At 37.2% G+C, this 26,389-nt stretch overlaps 1 protein-coding gene across 1 annotated transcript; it reads left to right on the plus strand.

Annotated features, from left to right (window-relative positions):
• Nucleotides 1-883: 883 nt before the first annotated feature.
• On the plus strand, nucleotides 884-7,223 carry LOC126357545 (aldo-keto reductase family 1 member B1-like). The gene is made up of 7 exons (XM_050007466.1): nucleotides 884-1,428; nucleotides 1,754-1,921; nucleotides 2,024-2,140; nucleotides 5,531-5,722; nucleotides 6,045-6,251; nucleotides 6,650-6,798; nucleotides 6,891-7,223. The coding sequence occupies exons 1-7, from the start codon at nucleotides 1,192-1,194 to the stop codon at nucleotides 6,943-6,945; spliced, it is 1,125 nt and encodes a 374-aa protein (XP_049863423.1). The 5' UTR covers nucleotides 884-1,191; the 3' UTR covers nucleotides 6,946-7,223.
• The last annotated feature ends 19,166 nt before the right edge of the window (nucleotides 7,224-26,389 follow it).

A 26,389-nucleotide genomic window follows, 5' to 3' on the forward strand; every position in this document is an offset into this window, starting at 1 on the left:
ACTTGGATTGTGTGTCTATATTACCACACACATCTGTTAATTTTTTAAACGCATTTTCTGCAATTCACTCTTCATTTCTCTTACGAATATCTTCTTCTCGCGGTTCTTCTTTTATTTTAGTCTTTCCCAGACTCATATACAGTAGATTTACTTAAATAATGTGGTGGACTGGAGAAAATTCTTGGACTTGACCTCAAGTAAATATGATCGAGTTCGTGGGTGTCTCTGGCAATTTCCTCGTAAATCTTTGAAAGGATCAATTGTTATTACCTGTATGTGCCCTGATTCAAAATGTTTTGAATAGACGGCAGATCTCTTGGAAATTATCCAGGCTTTCCTCAGAATTTCCCTGTTCGTGTTTGCATCTATTCGGAACCGGAATACCGTGATGTAGGTCGTAACACCACTGTTGCGATTACTGGTTACCCATCCTGGAGCATAGTATTGGTCTCGCATTTGGAACATGTTGTGTATTTAATAATAATGCACATACACTCTACTTTTTACTAGAACGTGTAGTCTATACAGTTTAGCCTATTACGTGACTTCACACAATCACGCTCTCTGTAACTATCGGTTCTAAAATAACAAATTAGCAAGAGAGCTCGCTTATAGACGGATCAGCGGGTCTTTTGACATCTAGGGAAGCACTTTACCACAGCTGCACATCTCACAACAATCGAAGTCAAAACGTTACCAATTTCTATTTCTCTTGACAAAGTCAGTACTACAATACACAAAAATAAGCCGTATGCAGAGCACATCGGTATCGGTGGTCGGCCGTCTTCATAACGTTGTAAAGTCGGCTGTGTTTTTTGTGTAAATAATAATAATAAAAAAATACGTTGCTCTCTCAGCGGTGAGCTACTGAAGAGAAGACGAGAGTAGTATTACAACATCTGTTAACGAGGTTGCCAATCTGCAGAGTGCTAAGTTATCTTTCGACGTGAAAGTGCAAGATTTTTTATGTATTGGCTATTAAAATGACGGCAGTAAGAGAATACTGAACATGAAATCTGACAAACTGTAAATCCACCTCATCAAAAACTGTAAAATTCAGCGCCAATGAAAACAGCGATAACGTCATTCATTAACATAAAGTACACAGCCTGCTAATAATTTCTTGAGTCCGCTGGCAGCACCTGCCTGAAGCCGAAGCTGCTGCGAACCAATAGCTGACAACGTCCGGCGATGTGGTGCGCAGTGGGGGTAACGTGGCGCGCAGGCCTGCAGAGAAGTTGCGCGTTTATAAATGGTTGCGCGCGTGACGTGCCGGTTAGCTGTCGCTTGTGGAACTGCTCGGTGCTGGTCAGAAGTTCAGTATCCCAGCCATATCACGAAAGGAAAGACGCACCGGCAATGGCAGTACCGAAAGTGAAGTTCAACAACGGACAAGAGTTCCCTATTTTCGGCCTAGGCACCTGGAAAGTGAGTAATACCGCTGCTCGAACCAGATATTATTGTTAGTTTTACCACAATAGTGCTGTCAAGTGAGGTACCGCATGTCTGTGTTTACTTGCTGTTTCGCAGTAAAAGAGCGGTGTAAGATTATAATGCATTAGTATATGCCCCGCGTGTGAGCCTACGATTTGACAACCTATTTTTAAAATATGAAGTGAATTTTTGCACCAAGTTTGTGTATTCACTAAATCCCACGGAATTGTATTTCAGTTTGTATTGGTGACAAATGCATAGTGGCAACTGTTTGAAAGTGTTCCTAATTTAATCAAACTATTTGCCTTTATGTTTATAGTCAAAACCTGGTGAAGTAACAGACGCTGTTAAACATGCATTTGATGTTGGATACAGGCACATAGACTGTGCTTTTATTTATCAGAATGAACCTGAAGTAGGAGCGGCAATAAAAGCCAAGATAGCCGATGGCACTGTAAAGCGAGAAGATATCTACATTACCAGTAAGGTGGGCATAAAAGAATTTGTTATACCAAAAGTCGTAACTTAAAATTATACAATTATCTGGTAAAATTAAACATAATCTAAAAGTCATTGGAAAATCTTTCAGCTGTGGAATACATGCCATCGCCCAGACTGTGTTATCCCTGCTCTGAAAAACACGCTTAAAAATCTCGGCTTGGACTATTTGGATCTTTATCTCATCCACTGGCCAATGGGCTACAAGGTAGGTAGAATATATCAATAGTTAACTAAACTGAATAGTGCTGGCTTTGTCTATAAAGTATCAGGGCAAAAAACATGTGATCTGGCAGGTAGAGCTGAAATTTCTTTAAAAGAAATATATGTGGACGTTGTGTAACTTTCAGCCCTTTTTTGTGTAATACTGCTGGAAAGGTGGGTATGTGTTGTGTGCTTTAACAATTTTAAGTGCTGTGTGTGACTGTGTATAGGAGTTGCTGATGCACTGGTTAAATAAGCGAAGCTTTTTATCACCTCACATATGAATGTGTAGGTCAGTCATTAGCTAATTTTGTTGGGCCTACTGTAAACAGCATAAGCGTTTCATTATTTTTAAAGCTGTGTTAGATAGATAGATATATATATCTATCTCAGATCTGCACTCAGTTTCTCATAGCAGTGACTCTTGATTTCCAACTAAACATAATTTCAGAACTTTGAACATCAAAATAATTATTTTGAAGCATTGTAACACATATATTAAGTATTGAAGGAAGACACCTGATGGTGTAGACCAGTGGTGCTGTTATGACCTCAGTAACACATTTTTCACTCTGGATATGTCTGACCTATGTAGGAAATTTAAATGAGGATGTTATTGTTATTGGTGCATTCAGGTAGATTAAAAATTTGAAAATCAGGCTAAATTGGAAAATTTGGGATTTTCATTAGGGCCATAAATAGAACCACAGAATGGAGAATGTACTCATATATTGTCTTGACAAATTCTTTATTCTTCACCATCTCACAAGCAAACTGTTGATGTTCAAAATAAGGTTTACATTGGTACAGTACAGATTAGTCAGAAGAAGAAGAAGACTGTTCCAGAATCGGTATCTGGGACAGTCTTTAAAGAGTTGCTTTCTACGAACATCACCAGTAAGTTCATTATTTAATCCATACTGAATTGTGATTTGCAAATGAATTCCAGTGAATTAGTGACTCTGATGTCACCAGTGATGTAACTTGCCACCATTGATGGATTGTTTTGTTGAGAGCTATAGCTCATAGCAATACTAGTGGAAAATGATTTTAACCTTCCCCAAACTGTATGTATTCCCTCCTCAAGGAAAGAACTAAGTTATGAAGGCTATGCTAGTGCTGTGTACTTCATATGTTTGACAGTACTAAGCATTTTGCCTCCTGAAGGTAGTTCATGGCCACCAACTGTCTTGTAATTTTATAGTTTGCTCAAGTGAATTTTTGTTTTGATACAAACAAGTTGTTCATTAATATGTGCATCAAAGGCACTACATATTACCTTTTACATGAATGAGATCAGAATAAAGGTGGTGAAAGTGTTAAGATTTATAAAATTAAGGCTGTCACGGCTAACATTTGTGATATTGCTGAAATTTGTATTCCCAAGTGACTATTGTTATTACATTCCTTAAGGCAGTTAAATGCATCTTTTTCTAGTTCCTATGTGCACTTCACTCCAAGCAACAGATTTTACACACTCTTACTGTTGCAAACTGCAGGCATAGCTTCTTTGTAGTATATAAATTTTTGTGCACCTTTCTTGTTGTTGGAAACACTGTATCAATATTGTGTGTTCTTAGCAATTTGCTGATGTGACCTGTGGCAGTATTTACAAATGGAACAAAACCTTTCCCTGTAGTTGGTTCTTTCTATTTATCTATTTGTTAGAATATTTGTTTCTTCTGGAGGCCTTCTTAACTGACCAAACGCATCTTCCATATGCAGTGGTTAAGTTTCTTTTAGCCCACTTCTCCAGTGTTTTTATCACTCTTCCTTTCAGCTTGGGATGATTATTTTCTGTGAAGGTATCAAACCATGTGACTGAGCTTCTTGTTGATTTCATGGCATAACATTCCATAATGTTTTCGAAATACCCGTGCACCCAAAAATCAAAATGAGTTTCTCTTTTTTTCTCCATAGAGAACTTTAATATTATTCAGAAGTGATTAAAACAGAAGAACTGAATTAAAATTTGTGTTGTGGCTGGGACTGAAACCCAGGTATTATTGCTTCTTAGGCAGAAATGCTAACCATTACACCACCACATGACAATGGTTAACATTGCTGCACGAAGTACCCAAGTTGAGTGCCCTCCCCAACACAAACTTCAGTTCATATCTTCTGCTTATTTTCCCTTACATTGTCACTATTGCCAGGGCTCTGACATCTGAACACTGGGGTGCTATTAGAATGTCAGAGCCCTGGCAGTAGTGACAATGTAAGGGAAAATAAGGAGATGATACGAGCTAAAGTTTATGTTGGGGTGGGCACTCTACCTGGGTAATTTGTGCAGCAGTGTTGACCATTGTCCTGCGGTGGTGTAAAGGTTGGCATTTCATCCTAGCAAGCAAGAAGACCTGGGTTTGAGTTCAGGACACAGCAAAAATTTCAATTCATTTCTTCTGCTTTGTCTCAGAGAAACATTTAATTATGAGATTATTCACGGAGCTATTTTTCTCAGTCCGTGTGATGAAAGTATCAATCACATACCAAAACCAACATGAGGGTTTCTTCTTTGCCATCTGAAAGGCTGCTGCTTCTAGATTTTCTGTATAAAAACTCCCAACTCCAATGAGTGGGTTCCCCATAGCCAAGCCATCAATTTGCTCATAAAATTTGTTGTCCCATTCAAAACAAGTTAAAGTGAGACAATATTTAGAGATCTAGTATATCCTTTGTGAAAATACTTAATCTCATTAGAGGAGCATAATACACTGTAATAAAACATGAAAACTGAGCACATCACTTGGTTTCAGCCTGAAGGATTTTAATTTTTAGATAAATTGACTAGTGTCTATTTTGCCTGTAAGTGGCTGAAGGAAAGTGGCTTAGTTATTTGGCAATCCCTTTGGTTGAACAATTGATGGTGCTAGCAATTGGGCTGAATCTGGTTTAGATACTACAATGTCTTATAAATTTAAATGGAGACTACGTTGAGAACTGAAAGTGTCTAACTTATGGGTCCGTGGTGGTGGTGGTGGTGGTCATCCTCAGTCTGAAGACTAGTTTGATGCAGCTCTTCATGCTAGCCTATCTTGTCAGGCTCTTACTCTCTGAAAACTACTGTAACCTAGATAATATTGAACCTGCTTACCATATTCATCTCTTGTTCTCCCTCTGGAGTTTTTTCTCTCCACACTTCCCTCCAATCCTAAATTGTCTAATAATGTGTTCTATCAGCTGACCCCTTCTTTCAGTCAAATGGTATCACAGATTTTTCTCCCCAGCTCTATTCAGTACATCCTCATTAGTTACGTGCATTCTTCTGTGATCACGACATTTTAAAAGCTTCTATTGTCCACAGTTTGCTTCCTTACAGTCCACTTATCGTGCATATTTTAACTTTATAAACATGTTATTTCATTCATTTACTTTCCTTCATAATGAATTTCAGGAAGGAGATGAACTGTTTCCTAAGAAAGATGGAAAAATGTTATACAGTGATGCTGATTATGTTGACACATGGAAGGAAATGGAGAAGGCTGTGAAACTGGGTCTTACTAAATCAATTGGTATTTCAAATTTCACTGAGGAACAAACCGATCGTATACTGGCTATTGCTGAAATAAAACCTGTTACAAATCAGGTAAGTTAGGAGATATATGTATCCAACACACACACACACACACACACACACACACACACACACACAAATCAGTTTTTAATGTTACCTACTGCATTAATATTATTTATGAACTGAAAACTGATAATTAATATAAGTTGATTTGTGTTACTCATATTGTAAATAAATGTCTGTAAAATATGTTGAATGTCATGAAATCTTTTTAAAAATATTTATGTAACAAGCATTTTTACAAAAACAGTGAGAGGAATGGTCTACATGTGTTCAGGAAACACTTAATTTCACAGGTGTCACCTTTCACAAAAAACTGGTCCTCTATTTGCAGGTCGAATGCCATCCATACCTCAACCAGAAAAAGCTAATGGAGTATTGCAAATCAAAAGGAATTGTCATTACAGCCTACAGCCCCCTTGGATCGCCAGATCGTCCATGGGCGAAACCTACAGATCCGCAGCTCATGGATGATCCCAAGTTAAAGAAAGTTGCTTCAAAATATGGAAAGTCTACTGCACAGATATTATTGAGATACCAGGTCAGTTATTTGATAATGTATAATACTGCATGCACATTTATCATAAGGTGTCATCGCAGATACGGATATACAAAGTGAAGAATGTGGCTAATGGTAGTTGAAATTTTACTCTGGTAATAAAATTCTCCAAAAAATCACTAAACAAACAAAGTAAGCTTAATTATATATTCAACATTTCAAAGTCCTGGAAGGAGTACTTGTAGTTTTGTAGTATACAGGCACGTCACAATATTGAATTCTTAGCTAACTTTCAGCCAATATTTTTTATATGCCTGCCTACTTTTCATTGCATGAGGGAACTGGTTTCTTTTATGCTTTATATTGTCCCATTAGGGGACATGTTTAATGATGCTACCATGCAGTTAATCTTCTCTTATTCAAGGAAATTTGAATTTCAGGTTCAGCGTGGCAACATAACCATACCAAAATCTGTGACAAAATCGCGGATTGCAGAAAATTTCAAAATATTTGACTTTGAGCTCTCAGCTGATGATATGGCATACATAGATACATTTGACTGCAAGGGAAGGTTCTGTCATCTGAATGAGTATGTACATTCTGTGTTTATATTTTTGGCATAGTATATGTCTGTTATTTGATAGTGGTTCATACTTTTTTATACTTTTTTGTTTCTTTCAGTGTGAATGATCACAAGCACTATCCTTTTAAGGATGAATTTCCAGTAAAAAGTTAAACCTTATTGGAAGGAAGAGGAAATGCCAAGAGAAAATTATGTAAAATTTAATGATGTGTGAATATCATTTAATCCTAATTCAAATGAGCAAAGCACTTGTCCTTAACCCAAGAATGTGTCAAAGCCCATGATTTTGTATGGGTTTCTCATTCTCGCTGCATGTTTAACCCTTTGTGAAGAAAATGTACTGCACATCCATACTATGTTTGCTGTTAATTACATTGAACATGTATCCTGCACAGCCAGCTGTATTAAATTAAACTTGATTGCTGAAAGTACTTGTTCTGGAATTTTTGGGGGTTAAGTGGGATGTTACACCAATGGTCCATTGATTTTGATGCACTGACTGGTGACAAGTTAAAAGGAAAACCTTGTTTTTGAAGGGAAGGGGAGGGGGATATAGTCATAAGTTTCATAATATTATTCCATTACTTCCTTCCTTAACTTTGTGTTTACAGTCTATTACAGGATAAATGCAGTCTATACAATGCATATTGAATAAGGCACAATTTGGTGTATGTCCATTTATTTTGCCCAATAGTCACCATAAAAGAAACTTGGATTATATTCATAAAATGCATTGTGAATAATTAGTTACTGGTAAAAAGACTGCCTGCGTGGTAATAATGTGATGTTCTGATAATCTGTATTATTGTGTAATTTTTTGCACTAAGTAGTTTACCTTAAGTTTTATTAAGTACTTCTATCCATGAAGAAAAATAGAATGTGAGCAGATGGATTTGAACCTACAAAACTTTGGTAAGTCAGTAACTGCTGCATCAAGACTTCTTTGCTTAACTTACTGGTAGGATCCTCTTGTCCAACAGGCACATAATTCTGCAGTAATTTAGATGTTATCCTTGATGTGGTAACAGTACTAAGTTGCATTGAAAGACAGTCTAACATAGCAAGTTAGGTCTGTTGTCACACCATTTGTTCTATAATAGACAATGACAAGACATGGTTAGATGTACCCAAATCAGTTGGAGTGTAGTAGCTACTTTATTCATGTGTCATGTCTCAATAACAGATAAATGTCTAAATAATAGATGCTAGCATTGCTCTTTGGGAGGAAGAGAATTTGATGGTGTCGAAGACAGGGGTATGGTATGAAGTTTAAGTGCACTGCACATCAGGATATTAAACTGTGCCATGATAACTAGAGAATCCAATTAGGCATATAGGAACTGGGTGCTGGCATGTGACACCAGTCCAGGATAATGACTGGAAACACATCATGCAATGTTGTTGAAATATACTACTGAGTTCCTGAGGCTGGTGGACACAGTACAGCAATGCATTCATGAGGTTGACTGCAAAGCAGATATGTGACCATTAAGGGGAAGCTTCACTATAATCATAGACTATTTTTCAGTGTTTGCTTGAAGAAACTGACTAGCAGCATGTAATATTTTCTGACGAATTAGTATTTTTCACAGCAGTTGATAGTAAAGTGTCTCTCTGTGGACTTTACACCTGTTGACCTCAAATACCTTAGTCATCTGTGTCAGTTTTGGGCCAGAATATGTTCCCATTTGTTTGGGAAGCTTCGCAGATCAGACTTGATGTTACCTAGATACTCATATTATGGATAACACTGTTTCCATCAGTGCAACAACTATATTCTGAGGGCTTAATCTGTTTCCAGAATTCTTGGTCGCCAATAAATGTATCAGTTACAGTACAGGAGTGGTTTTCCGGACTGAATGAGATTTCTCTCCGTGAACAGCTCTTTCCTGCACCAAACCTCAGCCCCATCAAAAATGTATGGGTGAAGACAAAAGGGACAGTGAGAAAATGGCATAAACCTGTCCTAAGAATCATTTTATGACCTGTAAAATGTCACATAGTTGGTAGGCTGCAGATCATCTATGAAGTGGAAGGCTTTGAGTAGGGTATTAAGTGGCAAAGAAACCAAATGCTGTGACTTCTTAAGTTCATTCTGTTAATTTTTTGGCTTGTGTAGATCAAACAAATTAAACCACAGAAACTAGTAACAAGGGCCAAAAATGGGATTGTCTGAACACTGCCACCTGCAATTGCTTATTGGTCTGTTGACTATGCCACAAAACTGTGAAGTCACTGTACTAAGTGCTGTGATATTTGGGCATTAATTACTGTTCTACCCTTGACTCCACCCCATGTTTAAAGTGACTTTTCCACACCTGGAATCTGAGGATTGACTGGGAGCAGATTTTCTTTGTGATTTTAGATGTGTGTCTTGGGCAGTTTCAGAAAGGTGCAACTACCTCAATTACTCACAATTAGGGATGTCCTTTTCTCTTGTAAGCAGTACTGTACACACTTTAGTGTGATTGGCTTCAGTGAAAAACTGCATGCCATTCAAATTTCAGCCAACATTTTTTGTGCATGGTATGCTCATGACCACTCCACTGTGCATCACACTCGTAAATCATATATCAGCATTCCAAGGATCCTTAAATGACAATTGCACATGTCTGGTATCTCCTCCAGTATTCATCTGTATGAAATTTCACATTTCTGTTATCTCCCCCCTCCCCAAGTATAACTCACAAGTGTTTCCTTTGTCCTTGAATGCATCTCCAGAATTCATTATAATTTGCAGCAGCAGCAGCCATATTGTAGACAAAAATTAAACATATATTTAAACATTTTGGTACTGAACTGAACTTAGTCTTCTTTTCCTTTAAAACAAACACTGATTAAAGAAGGGACCGAGGTGGGTAACTCAGGGGGGTTAGATTAAAGCCTCTGTGTACTTAAAAAAAATAAACTGTTGTCATTTTAAACTTTATTACCTTCAGTACAGTAGTCCTGCTTACATTGTGCCTGCAAATGAGTAATAAAATACATGTGCATGATATTTCTTTGAAAAATCTCAATGTACTTGGGTAAATACATCTGCACTAACAGTCTGCAAGCCACTATGTAGTGGGTGGTGGTGGTGGTGGTGGTGGTGGTGGTGGATCTTGTACCATTGTTAATCATTCCCACTCCTGTTACTTACAAATCAAGCAAGGAAAAATTGACATTCTATATGTCTCTGAGCCCTAATTTCTCTTATTATTCTGCAGTCATAAATACCAGTTCTGTGAACTCCAATGAATGGAAGGCTGAAAGACGCAAAGTATACGTAGTCTATATAAGGTTGACAAACTTGTAGACATTCTAAAAAGAGAACAGGAAGTAGATGAAGGTGGTAAGAGGCATACAATAATGCAAGAGGATTTTGACAGAGCTCAGAAAGGCCTAAATTTGAAGCAATTAAACTGGAGTAAATGACTTTCCCTCAGAATTGTTGAGGTTCTTTGGAAAGTCTGCCATGACAAAACTTACACACAATATAATATACAAGATAGGAAAACTGCCCTCTGACAGTAAGAAAAAGGAATATATCCTGTTCCAAAGATGACAGGAGCCTACGTGAATATCACCAAACCATCAGTTTAATAAGTCATGGTTGCAAAATGATACCAATTATTTAGGAAAGTAAGGAAATTACAAATTTTTCAGTGTGTGTTAAGAACTTGAACTCGAAATCATGTTACAGATAATCTTAATGTTTTAAGCCCTGCAGCTTTTACATGAAGAGCACTGCAATACCAAGTACTGGAGAAGAAAATGTCTAAAGCTGACTTTACCGGTTCATTAACCAGCAGCAGTACCCATTAGAAAGGGAGAATTAGAAAAGCTGTAGGAAACTGGAAGGTTGAAGTTTTCTCTACCTTTTCGCATCACCTTTAGACACCAATGAAAAAGAAATGCATTTAGTGCTCCATTGAGATATATGGAAGAAGCCAGCCAGAGGCTGAATTTCTCAGTGTAAACTGATAACACTGGACATCTTGACTCATCTGGTTCTGTAGCATAAACAGGAGCTAATTTATCATGGTACTCATCTTCACAGTAGAGCAACTTTGAGTGAGTGGATGTGAGAGCAAAGTCTACTTCCTACCTGACAAAAAGCTGTTCTAGAAATATTATTATGTGTAAGGCTAAATACCATAACCAATTCTGTGAAAGGGCAGAAATTGTAAATTCAGTTATGTACAATTTACATCAGATTTTAGGCACTATACTGAAGTCACTTTTTATCTTCATCATGATACAATAAACATTTAAAAAATACTGTATCTGGATCCCCCAGCCCCTCTCCCAATAACCTAAATGAAATTGCGCATGACCTAGCTGCATTCAAAACTTTCCCTTTGAGGGTGTTGCTGAAGAGTATATGCAATGTAGTGCAACTCTGATGCAGATAGGTAAGCACCAAAATGAAGGCAAAGGATTAGTGTGGCATTTATGTCTTTATGGAGTGCTTGTAAATGTGGAAATGTTAACTGTGGTGAAGTTCTTATCAAATGCATCCAAATAGGACCAAGGTGCTGTTACTTTTTTCTTGGCTGCCAAAGGGCAAACACCATTAGACACAGGTTGGAGAATGAAGAATGTATGAGGTAGCATGTATGTCGAAAACTGCCGTTGTGGAATGGTGGAACAAGCAATGCCTCTGCTTCATGGTGCATGTCCCCCACATTGCAAATGCCATTATTCAGAAGTTATGCCAACTTAAGTGGGAAACACTCTAGAACTTTCCCCATAGTCCTGACCTCTCATACAATTATCTCGCCTTTGATCCCTTGAAAAAGGCCTTGAAGGGTCGATGATTCCTGTTAAATGAGGATGTGTAGTAGGTAGTTAGACTTTCTTATGTAGCAGAGCAGTGTTTTATGAGATGGGTATCTTCAACCAGGGACTTTGGTGGGACATTTGCCTCAGTGTCCACAGTGATTCTGCCCAAGTGGCATATCAATTCTAGACTGTACAGATTTTAAAAGGAAACTTTTTGATCAGCCCCTATATTACAATTTTCAGTCGTTCCAAGAAAGAAGTGGAAAACTGACTTTAATTCGTCCACTAGTATTATAGCAAGCTAAAAATATCTATGAACTATTGTAATAGTCTAATTACAAACATACAGCAGTTTAATTTTAGCACTAGGGTTGTTATCCTGAGATGAATGTAACTTTGTAGTTACAATGTTTCAAAGGCAGTGGAGTGGTAAGGATCATTTTAAATAACATTAAATTACGAACAGTGCATGAAAATATTCTTGGATTTGTCAATGTCGCCAAAAAAATTGCTTTGATCAACGAAAATATCACCCTAATGATGGTTGCATTTCTTCAAAAAATTGCTCAAAATTCCATCATTATTAACCCAAATGGCAAAACCTTGCCAGATCTGGTCACCCAGCAGTACTCAACTTTGAAGCCAGTTCCAATATGGAATGGTGGAGAGGGGATTGTGGAGAGCAGGACTGGAGCCATGAATTGCATGCACAATTAAATCATAAAATATGCATTTATTCATGCACTCTCAAATGACAAAACATTCAGAATTAAAGGAAAAACAAGCAATATCAGAATTCCATCTTGTGTTGTCATACATTTTATTTTAATCAATGTACAACAACCATTTTTCTGAATTCTTGATTAATGGGGGTACTTGATGATATAGCAATCCCCGAATTCAGGAGATGAGGTGGTTTGAATCCATCTGCTGGCTGCACTGAAGGTTTTATGTGGTTTCCCATTTTCAATTTAGGCAAATCTGGAGTTGGTTCTGTACTACAGGCCACAGCCAGTTGCTTCTGAATTCCTGTCTTTCCTGGCAGATTCCAGTTCCTTTAAAGATGGAACATTTCTGCTTAAATGAAAAAAACTGTATCAAAGGCATGCCGAACATCTCTTCAGAGATTCCCAGAACTAAAAGCCGTATTTACACTGGAAGTTGGGTAACGATCACCGTTTTGTACTTTGCATCTCTGTGTAAAAACTGCTCACTTGTTGAATGGTGATATACACTGAGGTGACAAGTCATGGGATAGCAATATGCACATATATAGATGGTGGTAGTATCACTTATGCAAGGTACAAAGGGCAGTACATTCGTGGGAACAGTCATTTGTAATCAGGTGTCTCATGTGAAAAGGTTTCCGATGTGATTAGGGTTTCCCAACAGGAATTAACAGACTTTGAAATCGGAAAAGTAGTTGGAGCTAGACACGTGAGACATTTCATTTCAAATATCATTAGGGCATTCAATATTCCGAGCCAAAGTGTCAAGTGTGTGTTGAGACTACCAAATTTCAGGTATTACCTCTCACCACGAACAACATAGTAGTGGATGATGGCCTTCTCTTAACAACCAAGAGCAGTGGTATATGCATAGAGTTGTCAGTGCAAAGAGACAAGCTACACTAGAGAAATCAATGGGGATGTATAACAAATATACATGTCTAGACAGATATACATGTCTGGTCAGATGAGTCCCAGCTTCAGTTGGTTAGAGCAAGTGCAGGGTTCAAGTGTGGCACAGAGCCCATGAAGCCATGGATCCATGTTGTCAACAAGGCACTGTGCAAGCTGGTGGTTACATGGACTGGACTGGGTCTTCTGGTCCAACTGAACCGATAACTGACGAGAATTGGTTATGATGGGCTACCTGTAGACCATTTACAGACATTGTTTCCAAAAAACGATGGAATTTTTATGGGTGATATTGCGCCATGTCACCAGCCATAGTTCGATTGGTTTGAAGAATATTCTGGACAATTCGAGTGAACGATTTGGCCACTGAGTTCGCCCGTTGTGAATCACATTGAAGATTTATGAGATATAATCGAGAGTTCAGTTTGTGCACGTAATCCTGCAGATGCAATACTTTCACAATTTTAGATGAATGTGGAGGCAGCATGGCTCAATATTTCTACTTGGGACTTCCGATGGCTTGTTGCCACATGGAGTTGCTGCACTACGGTTGGCAAAAACAAATCTGACAATATTAGGTGTCCTATAATTTTTGTCAGGTCATTGGATGTCATGTCTTCAAGTTTTACTACAGGAATGATGTTGTGCTGTGAAATGTCTTATTTGTAATATCCTTGGAACAATGAGTCCAGCCATTACAAATCTAATGTATTTGTAAATGTCACATTAATGACAGTGTATGTTTTACATCAAAGAAGAGTTTATTGGCAACAATAACTGTATAACCATATTATCAGGGTAAATACAAACTCATTTATGATGTCTCATACAATAGAAGTCTAATTTAAATTATTGTCTGAATCAATCTTAAGATCTCAGAACTGCGTGTTCAGTTTTGTTTTATAAAAAAATTAGTTGCTGTAGCATCAAGTTGTCTGTTGAAACAATAATTTTAAAAAAGCCCTTGGTCAATAAAAAAAGTTGAAGAATTTTAAGAAATGAAAGACACTTCAATAAAATTTGAGTTTGAATTGAAGAGTGTGGGATGTTTTGACGTACTGAAGAAATTCTGACTTTGTCTCAGGTAAGACACAAATTTAAGTACTGGATTGCAGTGTTAGAAAGACAGCTGTTGTAAAAGGAAATTAACATCCATTTAACTTTCTAAGTTATTCAACCCAATTTCAAGATTATTCTGCTCTGCTATAGTGAAACTTACATTAGAAGACTGTTCTGCGTTTTGTTAACAAAGAATTGTAATAAAGAAATAATTAATTGTGCATTTGGGTATTTCGAGAACATATGTTATACTTTTCTGAAAAAAGTTTTTCTTGCTTTAATTCTGTGGACCAAATGGTATTTGTACGAATACTTCCCAAAAGAAAATTGAATACATAGAATAAATAAATAAATTTATTTTCAGAATAAAACAAGAAAAATTAGTCTATTTAAGGAACTCTTTAACAAATTGGACTGCCCTCTTTTTGACAAAATCCTTGTTATGTTCTTGCAACGTTCACTGAGTGTAGGTGAATACAAGATGACTTAGACAGAATTTCTAGTTGGTGTGATGAATGGCAGTAAATGTAGAAAAATGTAAGTCAAGTGTAAGAAAAACAATCCTAACACTAGTGTGACCCATTCTAAAGTACTGCTCGACTGTTTAGCATCACCATCGGGTCAGGTTAAAAGAGTAAATTGAAGAAGTTCAGAGTTGTGCTGTAATCACCGGTAGGTTTGGCATGCAAGAATTATAGAGCTGCTTCGTGAACTCAAATGTGAATCCATGGATGGAAGATAATGTTCTTTTTGCAAGGCAATATTGAGGAAATTCAGAGAACCAACTTTTGAGGCAAACTGTAGAATGAATCTACTGCCACCACCAAGATGCATATTACGTAAGGACAATGAAGATAAGATGTGAGTAATTAGCACTTATATGTAGGTTTACTGGTGGTTGTTTTCTCCTTGCTTTATTTGTGACTGGAACAGGAAGGGAAATGATTATTACTGCTACATAGTACCTTCGCCATGCGCTATTCGGTGGCTGTGGAAAATATATGTAGATGTAGATGAATAGTATTAAAAATAAATAAAAGCTATGCACTGGGGATAATATAAGTAGTGTCCAACCGAAGGTCAATTTCTGGCTGAAGCTGATTAATCTGCTATCACCCTAATCTCTGGCTGAACAGTGCTAAGAAATTCTGTTCAAAACTGGCAAAATGTGAATAAACTAGTGATTTTTTTAAAACATAAGACACAATTTAACGAGATGATTAAAATTATCTTTCAATGTGTTAGAAATAACAACACTGAAGTAAAGTCAATTATAATACCAGCATTTATTTACTTAAAAGAAGTACCTGAACAATTACAGTTGGGGAGAAAAAACATAATAATAGCCAAATGATCTTAAATTTCCATTAGTATTTTGATATCTGTCAATTAAAAATAATTAATAATCAAAGTTAAAAAGTCTTATGTTGTATAATAATTGTCCACATTTTCACCAATCAAGTAAGATCACCAGTCCGCAAATATCTGTCCTGCTTCACTGAACAATTGTTCACTAGGAACACGGATAGGAGGAGCAGATAAATATTTAAGTGCATTTGGGCTTAGTTAAGCATATGGACTAGAAGCCCAAAATTAATGTGTGTCAGCATTCCTCAAAAGTAAAGGTTCTTTAAAAAAAAAAAAAAAAAAAAATAATGTTAGATGTTCTTCAAAAGGAGGATAGTGATGTACCAAATACAACTCGTTACCACTTTTGACAGGTAATGCAAGTTTATCATTTGAATCTCATAAATCATCATCATATATTGAGGATACATTTCCAATATCTGCATCTGGCATTGAACAGGAAGGTCTAGGCTCATCAATATCTATGTCCATACGAGCTATTTGACTTGACCGAGACTCATTCCCTAATAGAAATGATAATATTTCAGTCTTTGTGTCTTCCATTTCATCACTATTTAAATACTTTGTTTTAAAATGGGGATCTATTAGAGTATCATTAGATATATGCAGAGTATTTCTTGCATAAGAAAGTCTCCTATTAACAGACTCGTACAACTGGGTCTTGAACCGTTTTACATTTTCAGGATCTTCAGCTTTTGTGGTCAGTGTTGAATTAAGCATGATCCTCAATGGCATTATTAAGGATACTGATAAAAAGTCACTTGAAATATCAAGTGTTGCTTGATGAAAGCACTTAAGTACTGTTATACAGTAGCTAATTTCTACCCATTGTTCTGTAGTTGGGACTATTATCCCACTGCATTCTGCCATGTATAAATTGGTTGCAGGTTTTTGTTCAGTAAGTGTTTCCAACATTAGATAAATGCTGTTCCAGTGGGTTTTGATATCAAGAATCAAAACATGTTTGGGTAAAGTCGCATGTTTCTTGAAACTTGTTTAAATATCGGAAAGCATGTTTACTTTTTAAAAAAATATCCTATAGTTTTGTGACCTTTTTTTATTGTATCTATTTAAAAAGCAGCATATTAGAGCAGAACATCATGAATAACTAGTTACAGTGTATGAGCTATGCATCCAATATTAGTCATGTTTCCACAACACATGGCTGCTTGCATATTGAAAGCATTGTCACAGATACCCAAGTGGAGTTTATTTGTTAAATTAAATTTGGCAATAATTGGTTAAGATTCTCTGAAATATGCTGCCTTGTGTGATACGGTTCCACTGGTGCCAATGTTTTGGCTGCCACTATAGCCTTTTCCTTTTTGGGGTGTGTAATGAAGTGGGCTGTGCAACTCAGCAACATGCACATCTTTGGTGGATTACTCCATATGTCAGTGGTAAAGCTGACACATTCAGCCTTTTCTAAAAGAAGTACAGATTTTACTTTTTCATATGTCACTGGCATTAAAGTTGTCCTAAAGTATTTATCAGACTTTTTCCGGTAACTGGATGGAGTGTCAGGGTCAGCCAAATTGAGTCTACGAATTGTATCTCCTTCTACAACATTGTATGGCAGCACGTCGAAGATAGTGAGCTTCATAATACCTTTATCCATCTGGTAAAGTAAATTGTTTGACTACTTTTTGTGTTCTGAAGAGTTTAAATGACTCTGGTTCTTTATTGATCAAACCTGGTGTTTTTTATTGATTGTACAATAAGCTGCCCAGTCTCTTTTATGAAGTTTTGACAAATGATTTTTAATATTTGTAATGGTCTGTTTTTTGGTAAGGCACTACCAAGAGACAGTGATTTACTATGTTCTTGGTTGCTTTATAATTTTTTTTTAAATATTCCCAGTTGGGATATAATCTCACAGAAGCCATTATGTACCTGAAATAAAAGAGAAAAAAAAAAAAAAAAACTCTTTTGAGTCATCCAACCATCTCTAGCCTCAAACGAAACCAAAACTTGTACTATAGCACCTAGACAGTATAATAAACATACTTAAATACATAGAAAAATCCGTGCTATTGGTGTAAGTGCTCGTGCTCATCACACCCACATTTACCCATGGGATTCGAATCTGCATCCCCTTGGCTTAGTAGTTCAGAATGCAAACTACTAGACCAGGGAAGCTGTGAATATGAACTAATTAAAAAGGCAATCCATTCACACGCAACGGCGCAGTCACTGTACAACCATCATTAGCCGTTAGATTATTTTTGATAGACATTGACCGATATCATTGAATGATTGGGTGGTCACAGCGCATTCAGCTGTATCGGTTGATTACAGGGGTTTTCCTTAAATTCGCTTCCCATAAGTGAATGTGCTCTACAAAATGGATATTCCACAACTATAGTTTTAGTAAGTTTTACACCAAAATACAGATTAATAAAGGCAAAGCAATTCACAGCGGTGAAGTTATTCTTACTAGAACAAAAAGGAGAAAATCTGGTGCTCTGTTTCAACTTCCCTAACATTACAAATTTGAAAACTGAACTTGTTATTATTACTAATACCATTTTTATTATTATTACTTTTCCGGACTGCCCATTGTGCCAGGAGGTGCCTATATGTTTTGCAAATTTATTGTTCATCCTGAAATTCTCACAAACAGCATCCAACAATGTTGAAACAAAATACTTTTTTTTCAGAAAGAAAATATGTGAAGTGAACAAATACACCATTTCACATACTACTCAAATGATCTGACTGAAAAAAAAGTGTAATATCAGGTAATGTACTGACTTTAATGTGTAAGTATCTAAAGATCAAGAAAAACAGAACTTAGTATTTTGGTTTGGTTCTTTATGTATATTGATTAGTAGAATATTCAACATGAGAGGTATTTGTTGGATACAAGCACTCTTCTATCCAAATAAATGCGCTTTGGTTTAAAATTAACCAAGCGAGGTGTCACAGTTGTTAGCACACTGAACTTGCATTTGGGAGGACGGCAGTTCAAACCCACGCCCGGCCATCCTGATTTGAATTTCCCATGATTTCCCTAAATCACTTCCTCTGAAAGGGCTCAGTCAACTTCCTTCCCCAATACTTCCCTCATGCAATGGGACTGATGACCTCCAAAGCAGACAACTCTTCATTCCTAACTAGAACAATAACGTAAGATCCTAACCTTCCAATACATAAATGTAGAGGGACACATGAAGAATATTTTGAGCAGTCCATACATAAAAATGCATTTATTTTCAGAAATTAAATAGAGTATAGTGCCTACTGATGATTGCAGAATAGTGATGAACATTTGTTGCAATAAATCAAAAATTATGGTTCCAAAAAGCTGCACTAATTGTTGTTTCTTTAGTGTCAGGACCAACAGAAAGACATAAATATCTTTAACCTCATTTTGAGAGACAAGTATCAAAGGAAGCGTAAATAAAAATTAGTAATTATAGTGTTCTTGTGTCTCAGTGCATGCCCCTCTGCTTATGATATATCTCGAAGACCAATGAATATTGACTGCGAACAATGAGTGCCAGCTAAGCAAAAGTCATAGCATTTAGAATACTTATCTGTAAATTTTCTGGTAGAGATTCATAAGCATCATTTTTGAGATTAGTTTGATTGAAAATTAAAAACAAAAATGTTGTGTAAAATACTTGCATAATCTAATCTTATCCCAGTGCGGGGAATGAGTGCCAGCCATGTAAAAGACCATAACAGTATAAATACTAATATGTAGTTTTTCTGTTAAAGGTTCAATAGGGTACTTTTTTGAGATTTGTTTTGAAAAAATTCCTAAAAGGATATGCACAAAGTCTTTCAAATATTGTTTCTTCTTTGTCACTGTTGAGAGTAACAAGCAAATATGAAGCAATTTGAAACAACCAAAATCCACATATCCAGCTTTGAGATATATCACACACTCATAAACCTAACAAAAATGGTTTGTAAAGTTTTTCTAATTCCCGGGGGTGAGGGGATACCTGGCCTGGGGTAGCAGAAACAAAGGCCGCTGTGTAGCAAGAGAATGGCTTCCTCGCAGGACTGCCAACACAAGCGCCATTTGCACTTCGAAGTCTTCTTTTGCTGTGGTGCAAATAGCACACAAAAAATTACAATTTTTTGTGAAGGCGTTAACCATAAGAAGTACATATTTTATGAAATATAAACTAAGTAAATCCTGCTGAGACACAATTACTCAATGAGTGAGGCACCGAAAATCATGTAAATAATCATTTTAATACTCAGAGTGGATATAATCATTAACAAGTCAATCACAATACCCACATGTCCGCTGCACACTGAATGTTCATTCATTACAGTGTCGCACACTGCAAATTGTGTTCATTGGTAGCAGTGCCTAGAGCTATGGAACATTCCGGATTCTGCCAACAAGATCTGAGAAGAACTGAGGGAGATCAGGGAACCAGAATAACTTTACAAGATACAGTGATACTTGTCTCTAAAACCATAATGTTAAGAACAGATATTAAAATGTTAATAATGCTACTACTGAGATATAAATAACTTACTAAATATTATAAAAACAATACTTACATTTTTTTAGCTTTTTAAAGTGCTTTCCACAAACTCAATCTACTCTTCTCTCCAGTCAGATAAAAATTTTCTGCAGTCATATGATAAAACATCAAAGCAGATAATTTAATTCACATACAAACTTATACTTACTGGTCATGGAGGCCAACTAACGCAACACAGTTACTACAGTCCGCACCAAGTATGCTAACTAACTGTTAGTTCAATTTTGGTGCTTGCTAGAAACCTTCAGATTTGGTCAAAACTTTGGCATATTTTGGCCAAAGCCAAGGTTTAGCCTAAGGTGGGATTTTTGGCCAAAGCTAAAGGCGAATCTTTAGTCGGATACTAATAGACAAGTGAAACATCTGTTTGAGGAGTTGCAAGAACTGTTAAACGAACATAATTCACTCTATAAGATGATAATGAGTGACTTAAATGCAAAAGTTGAAGAATGAACTTCAGTAGAAAACTTTGGGTTCAGTATTAGGAATAATAGAGAAGATGTGCTTGTGGAATTCATCGAGGACAACCATTTATTTGTTTTATTTATTTCTTTATTCATCCAAGGATCATCTCACAATGATGTAGGGTTTCTCAAGGTAATACAGTGAAATCATTAGCCCAACATATACAACGCACAACATACAAAACATGCATTATGAGGCTTGGATAAGTAGCCTTTGGGGCAAGACAGGTGTGTCTTAAATATATTCTTCAAGAAAACTGTGCTGGAAATGGAAATAGAAAGAGCCAAAAGAAATTAAAAATGAGATTGTGTGCTGATAAAAAAATCTTGCTTAACGTTTGTCTCAAACCAGTTAATGATTTATAATGACTACAGGCTAGGAAGATGCAAAATGAAGAACAGTGAGTTAGAAAGAACTAAACTCATTGTGCACAAATCCATTTGCATTGATTAAAAAAATGTAGATGAAAAAGAAGAAGAATAGTTTTCAGTGTGAACACTGGTTTGATACAGCTCTCCTTACTTGTCTATCGTGTGTAAGCCTATCCATCTTTGAAGAATCACTACAACCTACATCCCTCTGAACCTACTTACTGTAGCCAACTTTTGGTCTCCCTTTTCAAACTGAGATGTGGCAGTGATATGTTATCTCACTGACCTCATTCATTTCTGGTTTGTTATGTCCCAGAATTGTGATTATTGATTAAGATAAGAAAGAAGGGGGAATATGACATTTATGTGTGCAGTCTTTTAAGTAAGACTGACCGGTGCAAACTTCATTGTGATGTGATCTAAGGATTATTAGATATTTCCATTTTGATTAAGCTGCACTATGTGATGGCTAAAGAAAACTATTATCTAGAGCTGGCTAGATGAGTGCCTGACAACTTGCAAGACATCATCAGACGGGGAGAATTACAGCCGAACAAATGTTCCAGCACATACGGGAATACCGTGATAGACAACATCATTGTATCACAACTATAAACCTGATATCTACCAGTTCTGTAATGGTTCTGATTGTTATTTGTGTGATCTACTTCTGTTTTATATGAAAGTCAGTGCACCACTCAGATTTACCTGTGCACCAAATACCTGTTGACTGCTTCGTAAATAAAGCTCAGACATTATAGGGGAATTACATGAAAACTAATAGATGAACCTATAAATATATGAATAACTATATTAGTATATGAGAAATAACTTCTGCAGAGACCTACATTATTGCTTCAATATATCAGCTGTTGAAAATCATGTAAATTAGCTGTATGGTAATGGAAGAACAACTAGAATTGTATAATGTGTAACTGCTGTTGCAGAATATGTAGGATGAATTGATTACAGATATCATAAACCAAAAAATTCAAGATGAATTTTCTGAAGAGAGGGGGAGATGTCATGCCCCAGGACAGTATCCCTGGCAGACACTAAAAATTTATGCAGGGTGTACTCTGGCAGCTCCCAGCACCTGTGTCCATGACCAGCAGACTGCCAGCTAGGGGGAAATGCTGAGCAAGCTGTGGCAAACATGGGATCTATCGCACCATGGGAGAATGACCACGTGCCCTAGTCTGCAAGAAAAGTATAATGACATCATGGAAGCCAAGTGATACTCTCATATAGTGACAAAGCAGAGTTTCCAAAGGGAGGATAGCTACAATGCAACTTTAAGTACTCAGGTGCCAAGCCAGCAGAAAACAGCCTCTGAAAGGTGAAGTAGCAAAAGTCTGAAGCCACTAGGAGAGCAGACAGCAAGGAAAAAACCAGGACACATGATGCAGTAGCAATCCCCAGCACTGCAAAGCCCACAGAAGGCATCTACATAAATACTCCTCCCTTCTGAAAAAAGTCATTCAGATTGCTGAATGTTGATTGCCAAGTGTCCAGTGCATAATCTCAGCTCTTGTGTCAGTTGCAACCATCCAGTAAGAGGGGAGGCTTTGGAGGCCGATCTGTCTGATCATCTATGGAAACACAAGTTTGCTGCTGCTTGCTGCACTGAAATCTTTTTAGGTTATGCTGATGGGGCATGGAGGCCACCATAACTCTGGTGGTCTGCTGGAGGCTTGACCTGCATGACCTGAACTCTGTCCATCATTCACCTTTGAGAGGGTGGTCACTGGCGTTATTCATCCCATTCCAGTGGCAGATGCCGGTGCTGCCAGTTCCTATTTTGTAAATGACTGCCTGTGATTTAGCAGCTGCCACCCAGTGCCTCAGTGTGCTGGCCATAGTGCAAGATGAGCACAAGCTGGTCTTCCACCACTGACAAAGTGCTACTTCGCCAGCCCAGTTGTGGCACAGTGTTTTGAGAGTTGAGCCTGTGTTGTTGTCTAATATGTGTTTTATTGTCAATGATGTTTCCTTGGTGCTCTCGTGACTAGGACTGCACCACTGCATCCCTCCCAGCTCTTTCCTGATGACTCTAGGAGTCTAGGACCAGACCCCCTATACATTACATGCACCCATAAGCTACAACATTTATCAAATTACAAGAGTTAGGATCATGTTTCATATGACAAATTTGTGTTGGCAGTGATGACTCTAAAAGGTTAAACACAGTTCAGGAAACTTCATCTCAGCATGAATGCAGACGTGATGAGGAAGGGGTTTCCTGGCTGTAAACTTAGATTGCTACTCAGGCAGATAATTCATTGACAAAGTTATTTCAAAGGATAAATTGAGCATAAAACAGTACGAGCCAAAAAAGAGGGTATGAGGTAGGTGCCTACCTGATGCTAAGGGAAGCTATCTACTAAAGTTCCCAGTCTACTGGAAAAAAAACTGGAAGACCATACTTCATCTTAGCGAAAGGGTTGTATTTAACTTACGTGTGCTATGGTAAAACAGAAAGTATGTTGTTTCATTTGGCAACTACAGCAGATTCCCACTAATCTGAACCCCTGCAGTCCAAATGTTCGGTTAATCCGAACATGAAAAATGTTAGTCTAAGTACGAAAAACTGTGCTGTAAACTGCTGTATATACACCCTTTTTTATTGTACACATTACAGTAAATATGTATTAGAACAGTTGGCAAGAAAAAAATTAGGTCTGAACAATGCATAACAATGAAAGGAAAGCTGTAAAATGTACTAAAATACAGTGGACATTTTATCCCTACTTTTTAGGTGACAAAAACTCAGTCATTGGTTTTTGGCATTATGAAGACAGTCTGTTATATGATGCATAGTTGCACCATCATCTTATAAAAATCAAATCAGCAGGTGTTGTGGGTTGTTGCTCCAAATAACGTAGCGTGAAGTCATGGGCTTCTGCTGTGTCACTGTGTGGCACTGGCTCTCCTTTGTCGCTTTCAGGCTCATTGTCACTTTTGTCACAGCAGTCCACTTCTTCCTGGTCTTGAGTCACAGCAGCAACTAAATCATCATCAGTAAGGTTCTCCACACATGACCCTTCTGCTGCAATCCATTCATCTACATCCCTTCACTAGCTTCTTCACATCCAGGGACTGTCTGTATCATTTGTAGTAGATTTTTCCTCTTCATTTTCAACTAAGTTGTACTGAAATTCAAGAGATGTCCAATTTTTTCTCCACGATTTTCTCAGAGTATTTTCTGGAATATTCTGCCTTGCCTTAGCAGCCCAATAAACAATATCCTTCACATTGGTCTTTTTTGTTTTGTCCACTAAAGGAATGCTATCATCTTGGATCAGAATTCTTAAAAATTGCTTTCTGTAAATCAGTTTTAATGTTTGCAGTATGCTCTGTTTCATTGGCTGTAGAACTGATGTAACATTCGGTGGCAAAAACTTCACCACAATTTCTGCATCACATAATTCCTCAGTTCTGGGGTGAGATGGCACATTATCAATCAAAAGGACTGCATGGGGAGACAAATGATTTTCCTTAGAAAACTGTCAAACAGAGGGAACAAACTGGCCATGAAACCATTCTTTGAATAGCTTACCATCCATCTATGCTTTTTTCTGGTTACGATAATATACGGGCAGTGACTTCATGTTGCAGTTTCTGAAAGCTCTGGTCCTAGCAGACTTGCCAATCAGCATTAAAGGCAGCTTGTGATTACCAGCAGCATTCTGCTTTTGATGCCAAGCTTTTTGTTGGCAATGCCCTAAAATTAAGGACAGTCTCATCAGCTTTATAAATTTGTTGAGGAGAATACTTTCCCCCTCTCATCATTTTTTCAAACTCACCCAAGTATTCCCTCTCTGCATCATGGCCAGAAGAAAGCTTCTCTGCAGTAATTGTTAGCTGACAGATTCCATGACATTTTTTGAATCTGTCCAACAAACCTGTACTGGCACTAAAAGACTCATTAAAATTCATTAACTTGTTCAGGTAAACAGCCTTCTCCTGAACTAGTGCTTCACTCAAAGGAGTTCCCCTTTCTCTTTCCTGCTTGAACCAAAGGAAAAGAATTTCATCCACTTTTTCATACTGGGTCCATTTCAAAGTCTGCTGAATTTTGAGTGTTTTTCCCAAAGACATTGCACAGGACTGTTCAAGCTTCATTCGGCTCTTCTTCCAATCACCAATGATTGCCTTATCAACACCCAGTTTCATTGCCAGTTTAGATACATTCTCACCATTGTCTATCCGCTTCAGAGCATTCAGTTTTTCTTCGAGAGTTAATGTTGTATGTTTCGGTTTACTCATGACGAAAATACATACACCACTACTCATGAACAGATACAATACAACTGTTATGTGTGCCAGCAATCAATAACTAACATAACCAAGTGCTTTGCAAGCCAACTGACAGTGCACTGACCTCAGACACTAAAAAGGTCTCAACAGTGCACAACAACAAGAGCAGGGAGTGAGAGTGAGCCATTGTTCCCACACTTGTTCCCATTTGTTACCATGGTGTACCTACTTATCTGCTTGGTATATTTCATTCTACAAATTCATCACTGTAATTCCAGCTAATCTGAACAAATCGGTAATCCGAACAAGGTTCTGTCCCATTTAGTTCGGTTTAATGGGACTCTACTGTACTTCACTTCATACTCCCTAAAAAAACCACTTAAAGTGGAATACATTCTGTTGATCCTGTCAGATTTTGTCTTGGAAGATTTTCAGGGAATGAAGAAGAAGAGAGACAAATTATAGTGAGATGAGTTTGGTATGTTGGTTAAAGATTCTGTCATTGTGATAAAGTGAGAAAACACAAGAACTGTAACAGTTCTAGCATCAGTAATGTCTGCAAGGATGTAACAACTGTTTCTAGTGAAAGCAGAGATGGTTCCATATGTAGCACAGCTTGTCCAAGTGCCATAAATTAATACAACAGTACAATGCAAGGTATGCATCTCTTTGATCGAAAGTGAGAATGGTATGATGTTGGAATTATATTTTTAGAACTGCGAATGGATCTTTTTCTCACTTACTGATGCCATTGTGAAGGCATTTTTAATGAAAACAGCAAGTTATATTTTTTTTCCATTTCGCAAGAAACTGCTGCCAACATTCTTACAAGAAAGCAGTGTGGTCATCCATCTTCATTCATTTAAAAAGCAAGTAGCACTGGCACTCCTGAACTCAGAATGTGAGTGAACATCTGCTAAAGAAATTGTGAAGTACATTTGTGGTTCAGTGGAATATGCATAAGAAAGAAAGAAATTACACTATTTGCAATGTAGTTTTTGTGTATAGATTCACATTTTAGATTGTCCTATAACATCCAGTGACTAATTCTTTGTAAGATTGTGTGAATAGTCTTGTATACATCTTCAAAATAATGCATACCAAAAAGTTTCCTCTTTTTGTGCTGGAATGTATAGCTAGTTGAAAACCAGGTATA

Source organism: Schistocerca gregaria, chromosome 1 (assembly GCF_023897955.1).
Source record: "Schistocerca gregaria isolate iqSchGreg1 chromosome 1, iqSchGreg1.2, whole genome shotgun sequence".
Taxonomy (NCBI): domain Eukaryota; kingdom Metazoa; phylum Arthropoda; class Insecta; order Orthoptera; family Acrididae; genus Schistocerca; species Schistocerca gregaria.